This window comes from Charadrius vociferus, unplaced genomic scaffold (genome assembly GCF_000708025.1).
Source record: "Charadrius vociferus isolate BGI_N301 unplaced genomic scaffold, ASM70802v2 scaffold56, whole genome shotgun sequence".
Taxonomy (NCBI): Eukaryota; Metazoa; Chordata; class Aves; order Charadriiformes; family Charadriidae; genus Charadrius; species Charadrius vociferus.
The window spans coordinates 1,482,777-1,497,465 of record NW_009649057.1 but is presented as its reverse complement, the minus strand read 5'-3'; the positions used below and the strand labels follow the sequence as shown (position 1 = coordinate 1,497,465).

Genomic DNA, 14,689 nt, shown 5'->3' with positions numbered 1-14,689 from the left:
CAGAATCTCAGTGCTGCTCTTGGTATTTACTGGAATGGTTTGTGTAAAGTAACCCACCCGGCATGAGTCTTCAAGTTCCCATTCGTCATATATGCAGCATAAAAGTTATTTTCACAAGCAGCTCTAACAAGCGAGCCAAGCTGAGCTACACTCCAGCCTTTGTGGGAATACAACACAAGAGTCACAAATGCAGTGAACTGAAAGAATTAGATTCCCAAGGAATACTTCTGCTGGACTTTTCCCATCCTTCAGTCAACTTAAGCCATGGGTCAGAGTGGAATCAGTGGTCCCAAAGTAGAAGACTTTCTAGATTGTATTGCTATTTCCAGCCAGCCCACCAGGAAGAGCAGGAATCCTGGAGGTCAGAAAGACTTTTTTTTTTTTTTCTAAATAACTTGTTTTGTTTTCTTTTGAATTTCTGAGTTGTCTAAGCTCCATTCAGAAGATGTGCTCAATGATAGCTGAATGCCAGTTCCCAGAGCATCAGAGAGAAGCAAATGTCCCTTCCGTTAGTTCATCCAGAAGGATTGCTCTTCTTTCATCTTATCAACGGCTTTTAAATATTAATGTGCCTTGGAGATTGTAGAATGAAAACAGACTGTTTCGGCTGCCTTAAAGGGAGGTTCACAGGGTCACAAGTGGAGTCACAGACGCAGAAAAATGCCAGAAAGTCTGTTTGTGGAACACACAAATATGCCGAGTTTGCTAGGTGGAGTATGCAGCTAAATTGTCGGCAGGCGGGCAGGCTGCCACGGGTCCTGAACTGCCCCATCCCCGGTTTGATCCACTGAGCACTTACGCTGCTGCCGCCTCTGCCGTCGCATGGGGACGGCTGAAGCCGACAGTCTCTGATCTTTCCGTCCCCTCCAGACAGAGCAAAGACTCTTCCAACCGCAGGGGCGTTTTTCTCTCCTACCAACTCGCTGAGAACTGTTGAGCCATCACATTCCAGATTCCCGTTCCCGGAGCGCTTTAGCCACTCCAATTAGTCTCTTAATCACAGGAATTAGACGTGGGAAAGGACTGTTGATTCATCTTCTTGTCTTTTGTCCCAGCGCCCAGTTCACTCACTGAAAAGAGGAGCCCAATTTCCCTCGCAGGTCAGGGACCAGCCTTACTGATAGCCAGGAAAGAGCACCTGTAAATCCTTCATTTCCCAGGCCAGGGAATGGCTCAAATCAACAACGAGTCCTGTCCACCTCTCCCAGGGGAATCCACCCCCTCCTCTTCCAAGAGGAAATCCTCTTGTGTTAGACGTGAGGCGGTGCATTTCCACGTTTACCTTTTCTCTTGAGGAATACCCGCATGACATAACTCAGAAATCTAGGCAGTCCCTCCTGCAACTGGTGGGACCAAGAGCCGACCATCCATCCAGTCTTCATCCCAGCCACCCTCGGAGCCTTTCCCAGCTTACTGGGAAAACCAGGCCACCGTGCAGCTCCTGTGCTCAGCATTCCTGGGGATATTCCCTCTTCTTGCTGAACCTAATAACGCCAGGCCTCGACTAAAAGCTTGAAGCCGACCTTATTACAGTAGCTCTGAGGACACAGAAATCCCACCCGTGAGGAACAATTGCTCCACAGATGTCCCAAGTATGCAGGAAAGGAACTGGCCATAAAAAAGCAATTTTAGGCTGGTTGAGATTATGAAACGCTTTTTGTGTGTGCTTGCCCAATAGTCCTTTACTCCACTTCCCATAAAATAAACACACGTAACCCTTTACCCAAGGAGGCTGAGCACGTTTAGTCACATTGCGTCCCCTTCTCTTTCATTCTTGCACTAGGCAAATCTTTCCATAAAAGGGGAGCTTTATTGCACTGAAGGGGACTCCACCAGATGTGCACCATAAACTGAGCTGGTCTGTCAAAGAAAGTAGCCAGCGTGATCCAGAGCAGGGGTAGGGTTGTCTGAGCCAACGGGAAGTTTAGTATTTCCAGTGCACTTGTTTTGAGAGGCCCTGTTGGAGATGGAGGTGTGTAAGAGCAAGTCCTTGCCCTAAAAAGCAACCCACTGTTGATGCGACAAGGGAGCGGGTGATCCATTGAGGGGAGACGTGGGGATGGGCTGAGCATCACGTAGGGATCGCTAAAGTACTCGAGGACCTAGGTAGGTGATTTGTGTGGATCTGACATGGCTTCTCTGCTGCACTTCACCTGGAAATTCCACCAGGCACCTGCCGGCACTCCTGGCACCCGCGCATCTTTGGAAATCTGGCACAGAGGGAGTGTGTGGCGAAGCTGAGAATTCAAACCAGCCCCGCAAACCCAGACAGCACTGTCCCTCACCAAAGCCTCGCAGAGGAGCTGTCGCTTTGCAAAAATGCCCTGCAATGGGAGCAGTCTGTAAGAGATGGCAAATGGGCACAGAGCCCAGGATGAAATCTCTGCAGTCCATCTCCAGTGCTCTGCAGTGAGATTAAAAGTGACTCATCCTCCAAGCAAGTGCTGGGCTCCCTGCAGAGCTCCCTGCTCCAGGGACAGAGGTGCTGAGCCACCTCCCTGCAGACAAGCTGCAGCCCAAAGGCCAGGGCCATTCTCTAAAAATTAAAGAAGTGGCTAGTTGATGGTCTAGGCGGGAGCCCAGGTGGATGAAGCAGAGCAAAAAGGGCACTGCTGGTTCCCCACCTTAAACCAGCTCTTAGACACAGGAGGAGCAGCCTCAGAGCACCCCATGCGCCAAACACACTCCCAGAGCCCCATCAGCCCACACCAGCAGCCAGCACACCCTCTCCCCAAACCACCCAGTTTGATTTTCATCCAAATCCTCCTTTTCTCATGAGTTTTCCTGTTTCTTAACCGCTTCCCAAAACAACTCACCTTTCCCAATGCTAAGTAGCAGCTTGCCTCTCCTTCCCACCTTGGCTTTGCTGTCCCCGGTCCCTCTCCCTGCCCCGGTCCCTCTCCCTGCCCATGCCTTCATCCCACCTGGGGCAGGCTCCCACCCGCTGCCCTGCCTGCGTGGTGAAATGCTGCTTTTATCCAGCCTGCTCCTGGGAGGGGAAGTCAGCCCTGCGAAGAACTGCAGGATAACAAGCAGCCCTGTGTCTGGAGAGGCTGCGCTCTGGAGCGCGCTGGCTAAGATGGAAGCTCTCCATCACTCTGGCTGGGGAAGGGGCTGTGGCGGGGACGGAAGGGGGAGGGACGGTCTTTTCCCTTCTCTTCCCTCAAGCTCTTGAAACACTGAGCTGCCTTTCAGCCTCTGTTTGTCTACAAAGTGTCCGTAACCATGTCGGTTTGTCTTTCCTTTTAGGGAGAATTGGGAGCCCCAGGTCCTCCTGGAGTCCTTGGACTCATTGTAAGTACAAAAACAAATGGAGATCTGGCTTCTCGGGGCTTTAACCCTTTCAGGCTGCATAACTGCACACAGATTTCCTTCTTCCTGTGGCAGGGGGGTGAAGAACACCACTGTTTGTATGGGGGAGGCGTGATGTCTGGGGAGAGAGGAGGTTGCCTGGTGGACTGGGAGGTGGAGGAGAGCAAAACCTGTCTAAGCAAAAGGGAACAGATTAAAGGTTTGCTGTTAGTGCCCTGATTCCGAGATAGCTCGCCCTTTTGGTTACATCTACCAGGGTATTTCTTCAGAGATGCAATATTCATTCCGCACCGAGATCTTTCAAAAAGCAAGTCCCTCTAAGCAGTAGCCTAAGGACGCACAGTTCTCGCTCACTGGAGAGACCATGGGCAGGAACCGTCTGTCCTCTGCCTATACCGAAATTTTATGTGCACTCTCATTGTCCCAGCACTAATCCAGGTAATTACATACACAGCCAAATTCCACCCTTCATTACACTCTTCCCCAGCAGGAGATAGATGGCTGTAAGGATGGGTGGCAACTCATCCTCTGGCAGCTGTGCTGGGGGTTAGTGAATGCCCAGTTGAACATATTATGGTTTATTTTTAGGTCTCAGTACTTCTTTCGACTTATTTCCTTCCACGCACAAGAAGTGGTAGGCTCTGTTAGTCCTACAGCATTCTTTCAAAATTATTCCTCCTCAGTTATGATAATCCATGAAAACTTGACTTGCAATGAATGGTTAAAAACCTTCCCCTTTTGCTTTTCCATAGCTTAAATATAGAGGTGTGCATGAGATTAAGGCCTCAATTGTCCTGAACGTTGCGCAAACATAGAGCACCAGCCCCAGGAGTCTTAGACTCCATGGGGGAAAAGCAGAGAATATGGTGAAACAAGTGTACCCATCTTGCAGATGGGGGATTGGGGCAAAGGTGGATTAAGGCTTCAGAAAGTTTTTCATGGAAGCAGGGATTAGGTCTGTGTTTCCCCTTGTTAGTGGAGATGAAAGTATCTGCTTTAGCCGTAGCAGCTGAAAGGATGTGCTCCTGGCAAAGAGCTGTAAGGGGAAGACTGCTATTTAAAAGAATACAGTTGAAGGTACTGTCCAAATTGGATCATATTTATCCTAGCTTTTGGAAAGATTTGTCTTAACCTGGTTGCTGTTATCTCACAGATATTTGGTTGTTGGAAGGTGAAAGGTCAGACAAGGTAAATGTGATTTGAGAGGTGACGGAGTCGAGGGGCAGCCTGTCTTCCCCTCCCAGTTGGCTCAGCCAGTGCCATGCTGGTACATGCTTGGGATAGATCGCAGGGGCCAGGAAGGACAGGTTTTTCCTGGAGCTGATCTGAAATGAGGACAGCCAGTGTGTGGTTTCTAACCTGCTTTGTGATCATGGTGGTTTTGTCCCACGTTGGCTGCAGTTACCCAAATGGCACCAAACTCTGTGTGAGGTACAACTTCTGACTGGCCCCAAGGTCAAGCAGTGCAGGGTTCAGCTCCGTCACCAGGTGTCTGGAGTCTGTCACATCTGTCTTGATGTCGCTCATTATGTCAGTCTCTACAGACACCTCAAATTCTAACGTTTTTGCTGGAAAAGGGCAAAACCAGCAGTTCTCCTTTTGCTGCTAAGCCTGCTCTGTCTTAAACTTTAAATATTTCTTCTCCCTTCTCATCCAGATGAAAGAATCATCGTTCCTGTTGTGAGCTTCTGCCTCACTGTACTTTTAAGGCAGAAAGTCTTTCCTTTGCAAGGCTGTTTTTTCAGGAATCACTTGCTGCAGCAGTAGCAATCAGCTGCTGTCTTTCCCAGTTAGTCTGTTGGCACCACTCTGAGCAGTTAAAATTTCAAGCAGAGATTCAGGTCAAGCTGAGGCAGATCTTGTGTCCCAGGGTAATATGCAACTCCCGAATTCGGGATGCTGAAGCATCTTTAGTGGGATTGATCTAAGATCTCCATCCTCCTGGGGAGAAGGGGACATGTCTATCTTGCATTCTCCTCTCCGTGGGACAGCATCAGCCTCCTTCCCTGGGGTCTGCAGCACGGGGCTCCCACTGCAGGCCATGGAGAAGGCGGCTGGGTGTTTGCTCCAGGCTGGCCCCCGCTCAGTCGCTTCCTTCCTTCCCAGCTACATCCACCCCCGGGGACCGGCCGGGTTCCTGGCTCCCTCCACGCACCCTGCAGGTGTTTGGGTTCGCTGTTAAAGAGAGGCTGAAGAGCAGAATTAGATGTAACTAAAGCCTCTTGCTCTCCTAATTAACTGCGTGGGCAAAGCTTTAAGTAAACGCGTTTCCACAAGAAGCCTTTATGCTGGGAGGTATGAAAAGGGCATCTGTTCAGGCGGCTGCAGCCCAGCGCTCCCAGCGTGGCTGCGAGCCCGAGACTGCCGACCAGAGAAGCGCTCCTTCAGCAGAGCCTGCCCTGTTTATTTACACACTGCAGGCAAGGCTGGTGCGCCGTATCACTGACTCCCTTCATGGGCAGAAAGCAGTCAAAGCCTGTTTAAATGCCGCCCGCTGAAGGCTTTCTTTTATACGTGCACACGCAGGTACACACAGCAACCGAGACCTCCAGTGTCCTCCTGTGCTGCAGTTTCTCCTACGAGTCCCAGTACATGATGCCATGCTGACTTCTCGCTGCAGCAGCACGGCCGCGCTGATGAGACATCTCTGTCCTCGCCTCCTGTTTCTCCTCTCTCCTCCCCATATCACTTTTACGTATCAGAGCTTGGTAGTGACCCAAACTTCTTGACTGTTGCCTTTTGGCTGTTTGGGTCTGTGTCCTTTTTAACACACCTTCAGACTCAGGAACACTGTGGTGGATTCTTTCTGAGAACATGAGTAACTTCACCAAGAATAAATACATGCCAGGATTGTCTTAAATCAGCTTGATGTTTTAATTTTTCTAATAGTGGAAGAGGGAAATTAATGCATTCAAAAGTTAGGATGAACATACCAAAAAAAATTTGTTAGATCCTACCACAGTTTCAGACTTCCAGGTGGTTTCTTAAATAATTTTCCATTATTTTGCCATTAATTTACTATCTTGAATTCCTTATGTAATTTTTAAGTGAATCCAGGAACCCAGGCTCCTGGTTTTGGAGTCTGACCACGCTCCCCGACACCCATATCTCCTGTGGCACAGGAGCAGGATGCTCATGTGTTATCCTGGCATCCAGCACACTCTGCCCAAGGGCCGTGGCCACGCACAGGCGCAGCAGCACGGTGGGGCCAGGGGGGCTGATCGTGGGGCACAGCTTGCATCTCCGGTGGTTAGTGTCAGTGTGCTTTAGGGTCTCTTCTTTGTGGCGAGAGCAAGATGTGAATAGGAGCTGTTCTTCTTCCCTCACGTGTCTGAGAGGCGAACACCCTGTACTGCTTTTACTTAGAGGAGCTCTACACATTTACAGTCTGTTGGGTCGTGCCAGGATGCTGCTTCTGCTGAAGTCAGTGGTGCGATTCCTCAGGCATACCGAGAGACCAGATAGGAGAGGAATTTCACAGCACGTAACAGCTGTCTGTTGGTTTTGCACCTAATGACTTTGGTAATTTTCTTTCTCTTACTAGGGTGACATGGGCTCTGTTGGACCGATAGGCTATCCAGGACCAAAAGGCTTAAAGGTGAGAGAATAACTGAGTTGTGCGAGCTCTTGTTCCTCCACGGCAGGGCTGAAGATTCTTCTGTTCCTCCCTCGCGTAATGGTGACCATCCTGAGAGAAAGGTTGGGCAGCAGTAATGCTTGTCCATTGACCCGGGCACAGGACTGCTGAACACAACATCCCACTGGTGGTCTGCAGTAGGTGTAAGTCAGTGGAGAATCCCAGGGGCGTTTTCGCTGGACACTTCCTGCCCATGGAGGGTGTTTAAAGAATGAATGATGGAGCACACTTTGGGAGCAGCCTGGAATTTGGCCCTGGGGCTGTGCCGGGCCAATGCTGTGGTTCTGAGCTACCAGCCCCATCAGGGACATCAATGTCATAGACCTGAGCAAGTCTTCACAGTGGCTCAGTCTCACTCTGAACTTTCTTTTGTTTCAGGGGCTGATGGGAAACCCTGGAGAACATGGACTGAAAGGTGATAAGGTGATCTGAATACTCCCTTAATTGCACTGTGTTTTAATTTTGCATGTAAAAACCCCTTTCTAGCTTCTCTTTCTTTTTCAGCACCATCATACTGGTTCCACTCTGGCTGTCTCTTTGCTCCCATCCTTTCACCCTCCCTCCTCTCTTGACACTCCAGTTTGATTTTTCTTTCTTTCATGATATATGCCCCATCCCCTTTTCCATGGAGTTCTAGTATAGATCAGTTATGCTCAGATCCTCTTTGGAGCTTCTGTAGCCCACTGATGATGACAGTAACTGTAAGATTATCTGGTGTTTCACTGGGCTTTTATGTTTTTATATTGGTTATGTGATGGGATGGGGAGGAGGATGAAGATCGAACACTGACAGTGGGTTTGCATTAATGCATTTGGGGAAAACACATGATGTGACAAAGCAGCGCAGCTCACTGGATTAAGCAAAGCAGCTGGATCCCCAGGAAAAACTGCTCTGTGTTTGGTACCTCTGCTGCTGTTCGGAGAGGCTCACCTCCGTTCAGCTTCCTGCCGAGAGGAAATTGCCTTATGCCAAACTGATATAAATCACTTCAGAAAAAGAAAAAAGGAAAGGGGCATTGATTACAATGATTTAGTGCTGGTGGCACAAAAACACACAGCTTGAGCTAAATCGGCATGAAGCTGTGTGTGTAAATGTCTCACTGTCATGAGAACCATCCTCCCACAGATATTTGACTGTAGGATTTATGTAGTCTGAAAGAGTGGGAGGTGCAATCATTTATTGTTGGCTCTGATTGCTCAGGAGGGCAATGGAAAATGACCATTAAATGTATTCTCCTCCTCCTGTCTGATCCTTTATTCTCTTGCTAGATGTTTGCTTTTAGAGAATGATTTAGCAGTCCAAAACTGCACATGGGGAAGTAGTGTCAAGCCAGTTGATTCCACTCTCCTTATATTATAGCAGCTCTTTGCCAGGGCTCCTGTGTCTGCAGTTTCCATTTCTCCCCTGTACCGCATTCTCATTTTTGTAAAGAGGAAGGACAGGGCAAGAGAAGGACTTTGTATTCCAGACAAGCTTAAGAAATTGTAGCTGGTTTCTTGACTCAACACCAAGTCCCAGAGCCCACAGACTCTTCTGTTTGCTCCTTGGAAGAAATGGTTGAATATCTTAAGAATCGCCAACATTTAAATCATTGTTTAACAAACTTAACCTTCCTGGACTTTACAGTCTCCATCCCTTTACACAGACTTCTCTCTTTATCCCCAGTATTTCCCCAGCCACTGCTATCACAGTAACCAAATGGTTTGCAGCTCTCCCAAGAGTTATCCTCACAATACTCCCAACTGCAGAATTATCCATTCTCCCCCAATAATCCCATGCTCAGTCTTGCAGCCTCTCTCTTAAGGTGCAGAAAACCTTTTCCTTCCCTCCCTCACTATCTGTCCCACTGCATTTTCCTTGGACAGGACAGACTTCCTTCCTGGTTTTCATTACATCCCTTTCCTAATCCAAGACTGACAAACCACCTCTCCTGCTCAAGGCTCCTCTGTCCCTAATGAGTTGGCTTTAGTTCTAATATCCTGGGTGCCATCAAACACTCAGATCAGACCAGTGATGATTTCAGAGCCAGAGAGAGCTTTCCAAACAGCATGTGGGCGTCCTTTCCAGCAGCCAAAGGGCTGGGAAATACAAGGTAAAGGAACATGCACCCTGACAGGGTGGTGGCTGACCTCCTGGAGAGCAGCTCTGGGGAAGGGGCACAGCTCTGCCTTGTGGACAACAGGATGACCATGAGCCAGCAATGTGCCCTGGCGGCCAAGAAGGCGAATGGCATCCTGGGGTGCATCAAGCAGAGTGTGGCCAGCAGGTGGAAGGAGGTCATCCTCCCCCTCTGCTCTGCCCTGGTGAGACCGCATCTGGAGTACTGTGTCCAGTTCTGGGCTCCCCAGTTCAAGAAAGACAGGGAACTGCTGGAGAGGGTCCAGCAAAGGGCAACGAAGATGATTAGGGGACTGGAGCACCTTTCTTATGAGGAAAGGCTGAGGGACTTGGGTCTCTTTAGTCTAGAGAAAAGAAGATTGAGGGGGGATCTTATTAATACATACAAATACTTAATGGGAGGATGCCAGGGGGATGGGAGCAGTCTTTTTTCAGTGGTGCCCAGTGATAGGACGAGGGGTAATGGGCATAAACTTGAACATAGGAAGTTCCATCTTAACATGAGAAGGAACTTCTTTACTTTGAGGGTAGTGGAGCACTGGAACAGGCTGCCCAGAGAGGGGGTGGAGTCTCCCACTCTGGAGACATTCAAAACCCGCCTGGACGCTGTCCTGTGCAACGTGCTGTAGGTAACCCTGCTCTGGCAGGAGGGTTGGACTAGATGATCTCCAAAGGTCCCTTCCAACCCTAACCATTCTGTGAATTCTGTGAACATCAGACCTGCTTAGGCATTGATGGCCCCAAGTCTTGTCTGCTCAGGTGAAGGCACACAGCTCTGGCATTGCAGTTTTTAGCCAAAGCACCCGAGTTTGCTGCACTTGTTTGCATGAGTATAAACAAAGTTCATCAGCTCTCCTTACATTTGGGGGAGGATTTGGCCTGAAATAGCTTTGTGGTTTTTTCAGTTATTTGGCTTTCTGATTTGTTGGTCTTGCTGTTCAGCTAGTTGGCCCCATTTATAATGCATCCCTTCTCCAACTGATCAAAAGGCTGATGCATTCATCTACTCACTCCCATGTTTCTTTAGTGAATGGGACCTTTAAACCTTTATATTTTCTCTCACTTCAATTTGGGCATCATGAGCAAAACCACTCATCCCTTCTTACAGCTTGTTTACATTTGTGTTTTAATTGTTTATATTCTGGTACCACTAAGAAATGTAAATGATATCTGGTCTTGCTGTTTTTGCTCAGTTTGTAGCAAGGGAAAAACTCTTCCTTCAAAGAGGTTGTGGTCTAAATGCACATGCGGTAGAAGGAATTGACATTTATGCCCTTCATGTTGTAGTCTTGTTGAGGGCTTCTGAGTCACAGAAGTGACTGAGGAGGAGGTTGCTAGAGGTGGGAAGTATACCCTGCCCTCTTGGACCCTCTCCTTGGCAGGATCATCTTTCCATTTGCTGCCTGCCTCATTTCAATGAAAATCTTTTCTATCTCAGCCTTTATTAAGAAGCTACATCATAAATCTTTCTTTCCCCCCCTTGTTTTTGCCACGTGCTTTTTAATTGAAGCTGGTCTTAGAAATATCTGACTTAAGGAAGTCCCACATATGGGAAGGTAGAGGCAGGATCTCTGTGTTCACTTAGTGCCTGGTTGGGCTTGGGTCCCAGGAAGGACCCTGCCTAGAGCAGAGGGATTGACTTGTGTTGGAGGCTCCCTTCTGTAATCTCTCACCAGTTGTGTCACTTCGTTCCTGCTGTTATTGCTATTTTTAGGCTGTGACATTTATTTAAAGGCTTTCTCTGGTTGCTTACTATTCTTTTTCTGTCCATTAGATTCTGACTTCATTATAGCCTTCCATCATCGTCTTCAGACAAAACTGTCTTACTGCTATGAGCAGAAACTTAAGCAACCTCCCTGAGTCTTGTATTTATTCTCTATGTCTATTGGTCTGAAAGTTTGCTTCTTGCCATTCTTGAAACATTTCCAGACGGCGGTTATATGCAATTTGCCTCTGCAGAGATCCTTATTCATAGCTTGGTCACCTCCCAAGTCACAGAGTTCCCCTCTCTGCTGGATGTTGAAGATGCAATTACAAGGCTGAGCTTAGCTAACTAGTTGGCAGTCCAGCCTTTTCCCTGCACGTTGGTGAGCCTCTAGCACACCCATCCCACTGTACCACTCTATGAGCATGAGGTCCCTGAGTTCCCTTTGAAGAGCAAATTATTTTAGGCTTGCAAGCTGGTGCTGCTTTCCTGCAGTGAGTTCACTGAAAACGCTGCAGGAGAAGGAGCCGGCGTGCAGAGCTGACACACAGCCCATGCAGCAGAAAGCTGTGTTAGAGTCCAGGAGTCCCATCTACACCCCAGCTTGTGAACAGGGTTCAGAAATCAGTTGAAGACACACGATTTTCCATAGGGGTTCAGCTACCATCTGCCGACTGTCCAGGCATCTTTCCTGAGACTGTAAGTGGGCACCTCAAATGGTGGTCCGTCTCTGAGAGACCTGAGCCATGTGCTAAGTGTGTTGAATGTGCAAGATTGATGAATCCAGGTAGCAGCAAGTGCAGACGATGCCCAGGATCAGCCAACAGTAACTGTCAGCCTCGCTAAACATGTCCATTCCAATAGCAAATCAACACCTTACACCAGAGAGTACCAGTCTACTGAAGGCTGAATCTTGTATGAAGATGTCAGGTGGATTCTCTGGAAAGCAGTTTCTAATAAACCCATTTAGAAACAGAGGCTTTTCCCAAAGGGAAGTGGGGGATTATTGCAGGAGAAGTGCAGAAGTCTCCCATTACATGGCCAGAAGGGAGGGGGATATCTGTACTGGCTCTTCCCCTCTTCTCCTCCACCATGGTTTTCAGAAAGCTGGTGGTAAACATAGAGTTAAACTTCATCTTTAAAAAAAAAAAAGATAAAATAGAAAAGCCCTAGACATTTGGCAGCATCTGAAATGCTGGGTCAGCAGGGGCGGAGAGCGGCAAACCTCATTGGTCCATGCTGACAGTAATCAGTAACCTTTTGTAATTAGTAATTCACAGCAAATGAGAGCAGCCTTGGGGGCTCACACCTTCCATCTGCTGCCACTCACGGACTAGCCCAGGTTTGAGGGGGAATAGGGATTTTCAAGAGTACCCCACATCCTCCCTGTCAAGGGATGGTCTTTTTCCTCCGGTCATAGTTCTGCAGAACTTGTCCTCTTCTGCACATCCCTGTGGAGTTGCCAGCGCTGTGCCCTGCGTTACTCCCCTGGGACCCCAGAGCAGCAGCCATAGGTGCTGGTGTCACGGTGTCCCTGGAGCACATCCCATACCGCTCACGCCTGGCCGGCCCTGCCCGCTCCAGGCTGCAGTTCTTAGTGCCTTTCTGAGGCTCTGTCCTCAAACCAGGACAGTTGATGAACATTTAATTAGATGTCTGCAATCTCCTGTTAAACCCATCTTTCTTGGTCGTGGTCCACGTGAGTGGCCTTGTGCAGGTTTCTGTAGCTGAGGAAAGCTCCCTTCGTTCAACAGCAGTCAGATCAGATGCCGATAAGACCTAAGCGTGGTGGCAGGGGGGCCGGGTGTGTGTGTGGGCAGCAGGCAGGTAACTGAGGCTGCCACCTCCATCCACCAGGGAGGAGGTCCTCACTGCAATACTGCATCTTTCAGAAATGCTCCTACTGCTCCTCTTTGCCGTGACAGGAGGAGGAACCTGCCTCAACAGTGAGAGGGTTTTCCCCTTCCATGAGAGGGTGTTTTTCACTGTTTTTTGGACTTTGTTTCCTATGTTGCCTTGTTCAGTATTCTACAAGGGGCAGCTCATTAATCCCAAATGCAGGCGTCACATGGCGGAGGCCAGGCGTGAAGTAGAATAAGGGACAACATCCAACTCCTCCTGCAGAAATCACATCTTTGCATCTAGCATCTAAACAGGCAAGTACAGAGCACATCAAAGCTAGCCAACCCCTTCTGCATCCCCCATAAAAGCTTAGTACCGCAGAAGTTAATGTTTTTTACAGCTTCTGTTTTCCCACAAAATGGGTCATCCATCTATTTCCATTTATATATTTTCATGGAGGCAAGGGGAGGAGGCAGAGAGAGTTGCATCTGCTCTTACAGGGGAGGAGGCAGAGGGGATTGCATTTGCTCTTACAGGGAGAACTGGAATTACTGTATAACCCTGAAATAAAGAGTGGTTTTGAGAAGACCACGTGATGTGATGAGTACAGAGGAAAGGTGGAGGAAGTGGAGGAAATCCTAGCTACTTGTTCACATAAAGGAGTTTTATGAATCAGGACATCTGTAACTTGTGAAGGACACGGCTCAGTAAAATACCTCTAGTAGTTCTGCAGTTAGCTCCCCTTATATTGCCAAGCAGAAAGTCTTGGAAAAAGAGATGTCCAATTGAGAGTGAACTGAGTTTTTTGTACAGAGACCTCCTCTGTGTTCTACAGACAGCAAACCCACCTCACTCTTGTAAATCTGTCACTTCCCTCGTCACCCCCTTTCTGTGCGGTGCTGTGTTAAGAAGGGCCTCAGGGTCTCTGAAGCTGCATTGCTTTTTGTAGGTGAAACGTGAAACATCGGCAGTATCCCATGGGCAGATCCTGTTTGTAATTTCAGATTGTACTTTCCTCCCTCTCCTCATAAGCGAAGTCCTTGAAGCCCCTTTTTGTCATCTCGACATCACTTCTTTTTTTTAGTAACAAACACTCCTGACCTTTTTCTTCATTTTTTTTTTTCCTCACGTTGCAGACACACACTCTGAGTCGCAGTTCCAGATTTACTGTGCTCAAGGCAGGTGAAAGGGGGTGCCCTAATCCTCAGTTTTGGTTTGAGATACTAATGGCCATAGCAGATGGATCGTTCATGCCATGACATTTTGCTGGGCTATTGCAATAGCATGTGACCTCTTTCATGGAGCCGAGCTAAAGAGATGTTGTTGTCTTTCCTGCTTCCTTCTTACCCTCTCTAATGCCCATTTCTCGGAGTTGTTTAAAAACTGTTTTCTCTGTCACGCATTAGCTATCCCACTTTGCTTAAAGGTCAGTGATAAAGGTTTGTTCCTACCTTTTGCTATGATCAGGAAACTTTTCTTACAGTAGTAATTTCTTAATGTCTAAGTATTTCTTCCAAAATAGTATTTCAATGGCTACTTATACTGCCCGGGTAAAAAATTGCTTAATAAAATTTTTTGTTTGTTTGTTTACCCTCAGCATAGGTGATAAAGACAAGGAGTTTTCAGAGCAAACCTCTCACTTTCAAGGAAAAACATTTTCCTGCTGTCTTCTGGCAGGAGCCAGAATTAGTTGCCTGCCACTTTAAGCCTCGGACTAGGTAAAATAAGTAGAAAATTCAAAGAAGTTGAGAGAAATCTGGCAATGGCAGGAAGATGAGCTGGGTCATATGGTAGTTTTTTTGCCATCTCTATTGTATCTAATACTTGGGGTTCATCCGAACTGAAGCTGTGTAAATAGCTGATTGTTTCCATTTGCTTGCATTGCCAAAAAAAAAAAAAGGGGGGGGGGATAGATGGAAAATAGTTTAGATGAAGCAAAATGTTGGTTATTTGAGTCAAATTAAAATATTTTAGGTTAAAAACCAAATGAGTAAAATCAATTTAACTTTTTTTGTTTTAGAAGCAACATTTCAATTTTGCTATATAAAAGACTTGTTTTGAAGATGGTTCAGTGA

At 47.7% G+C, this 14,689-nt stretch overlaps 1 protein-coding gene across 1 annotated transcript in view; it reads left to right on the top strand.

Annotated features, from left to right (window-relative positions):
• Positions 1–14,689, top strand: part of COL27A1 (collagen, type XXVII, alpha 1) — a 164,690-nt gene that overhangs the window by 70,497 nt on the left and 79,504 nt on the right. The window contains exons 14-16 of the mRNA XM_009888040.1: positions 3,250–3,294; positions 6,857–6,910; positions 7,328–7,372. Of these exons, the coding sequence (XP_009886342.1) occupies positions 3,250–3,294; positions 6,857–6,910; positions 7,328–7,372 (144 nt within the window). The remainder of the gene's footprint in view (positions 1–3,249; positions 3,295–6,856; positions 6,911–7,327; positions 7,373–14,689) is intronic.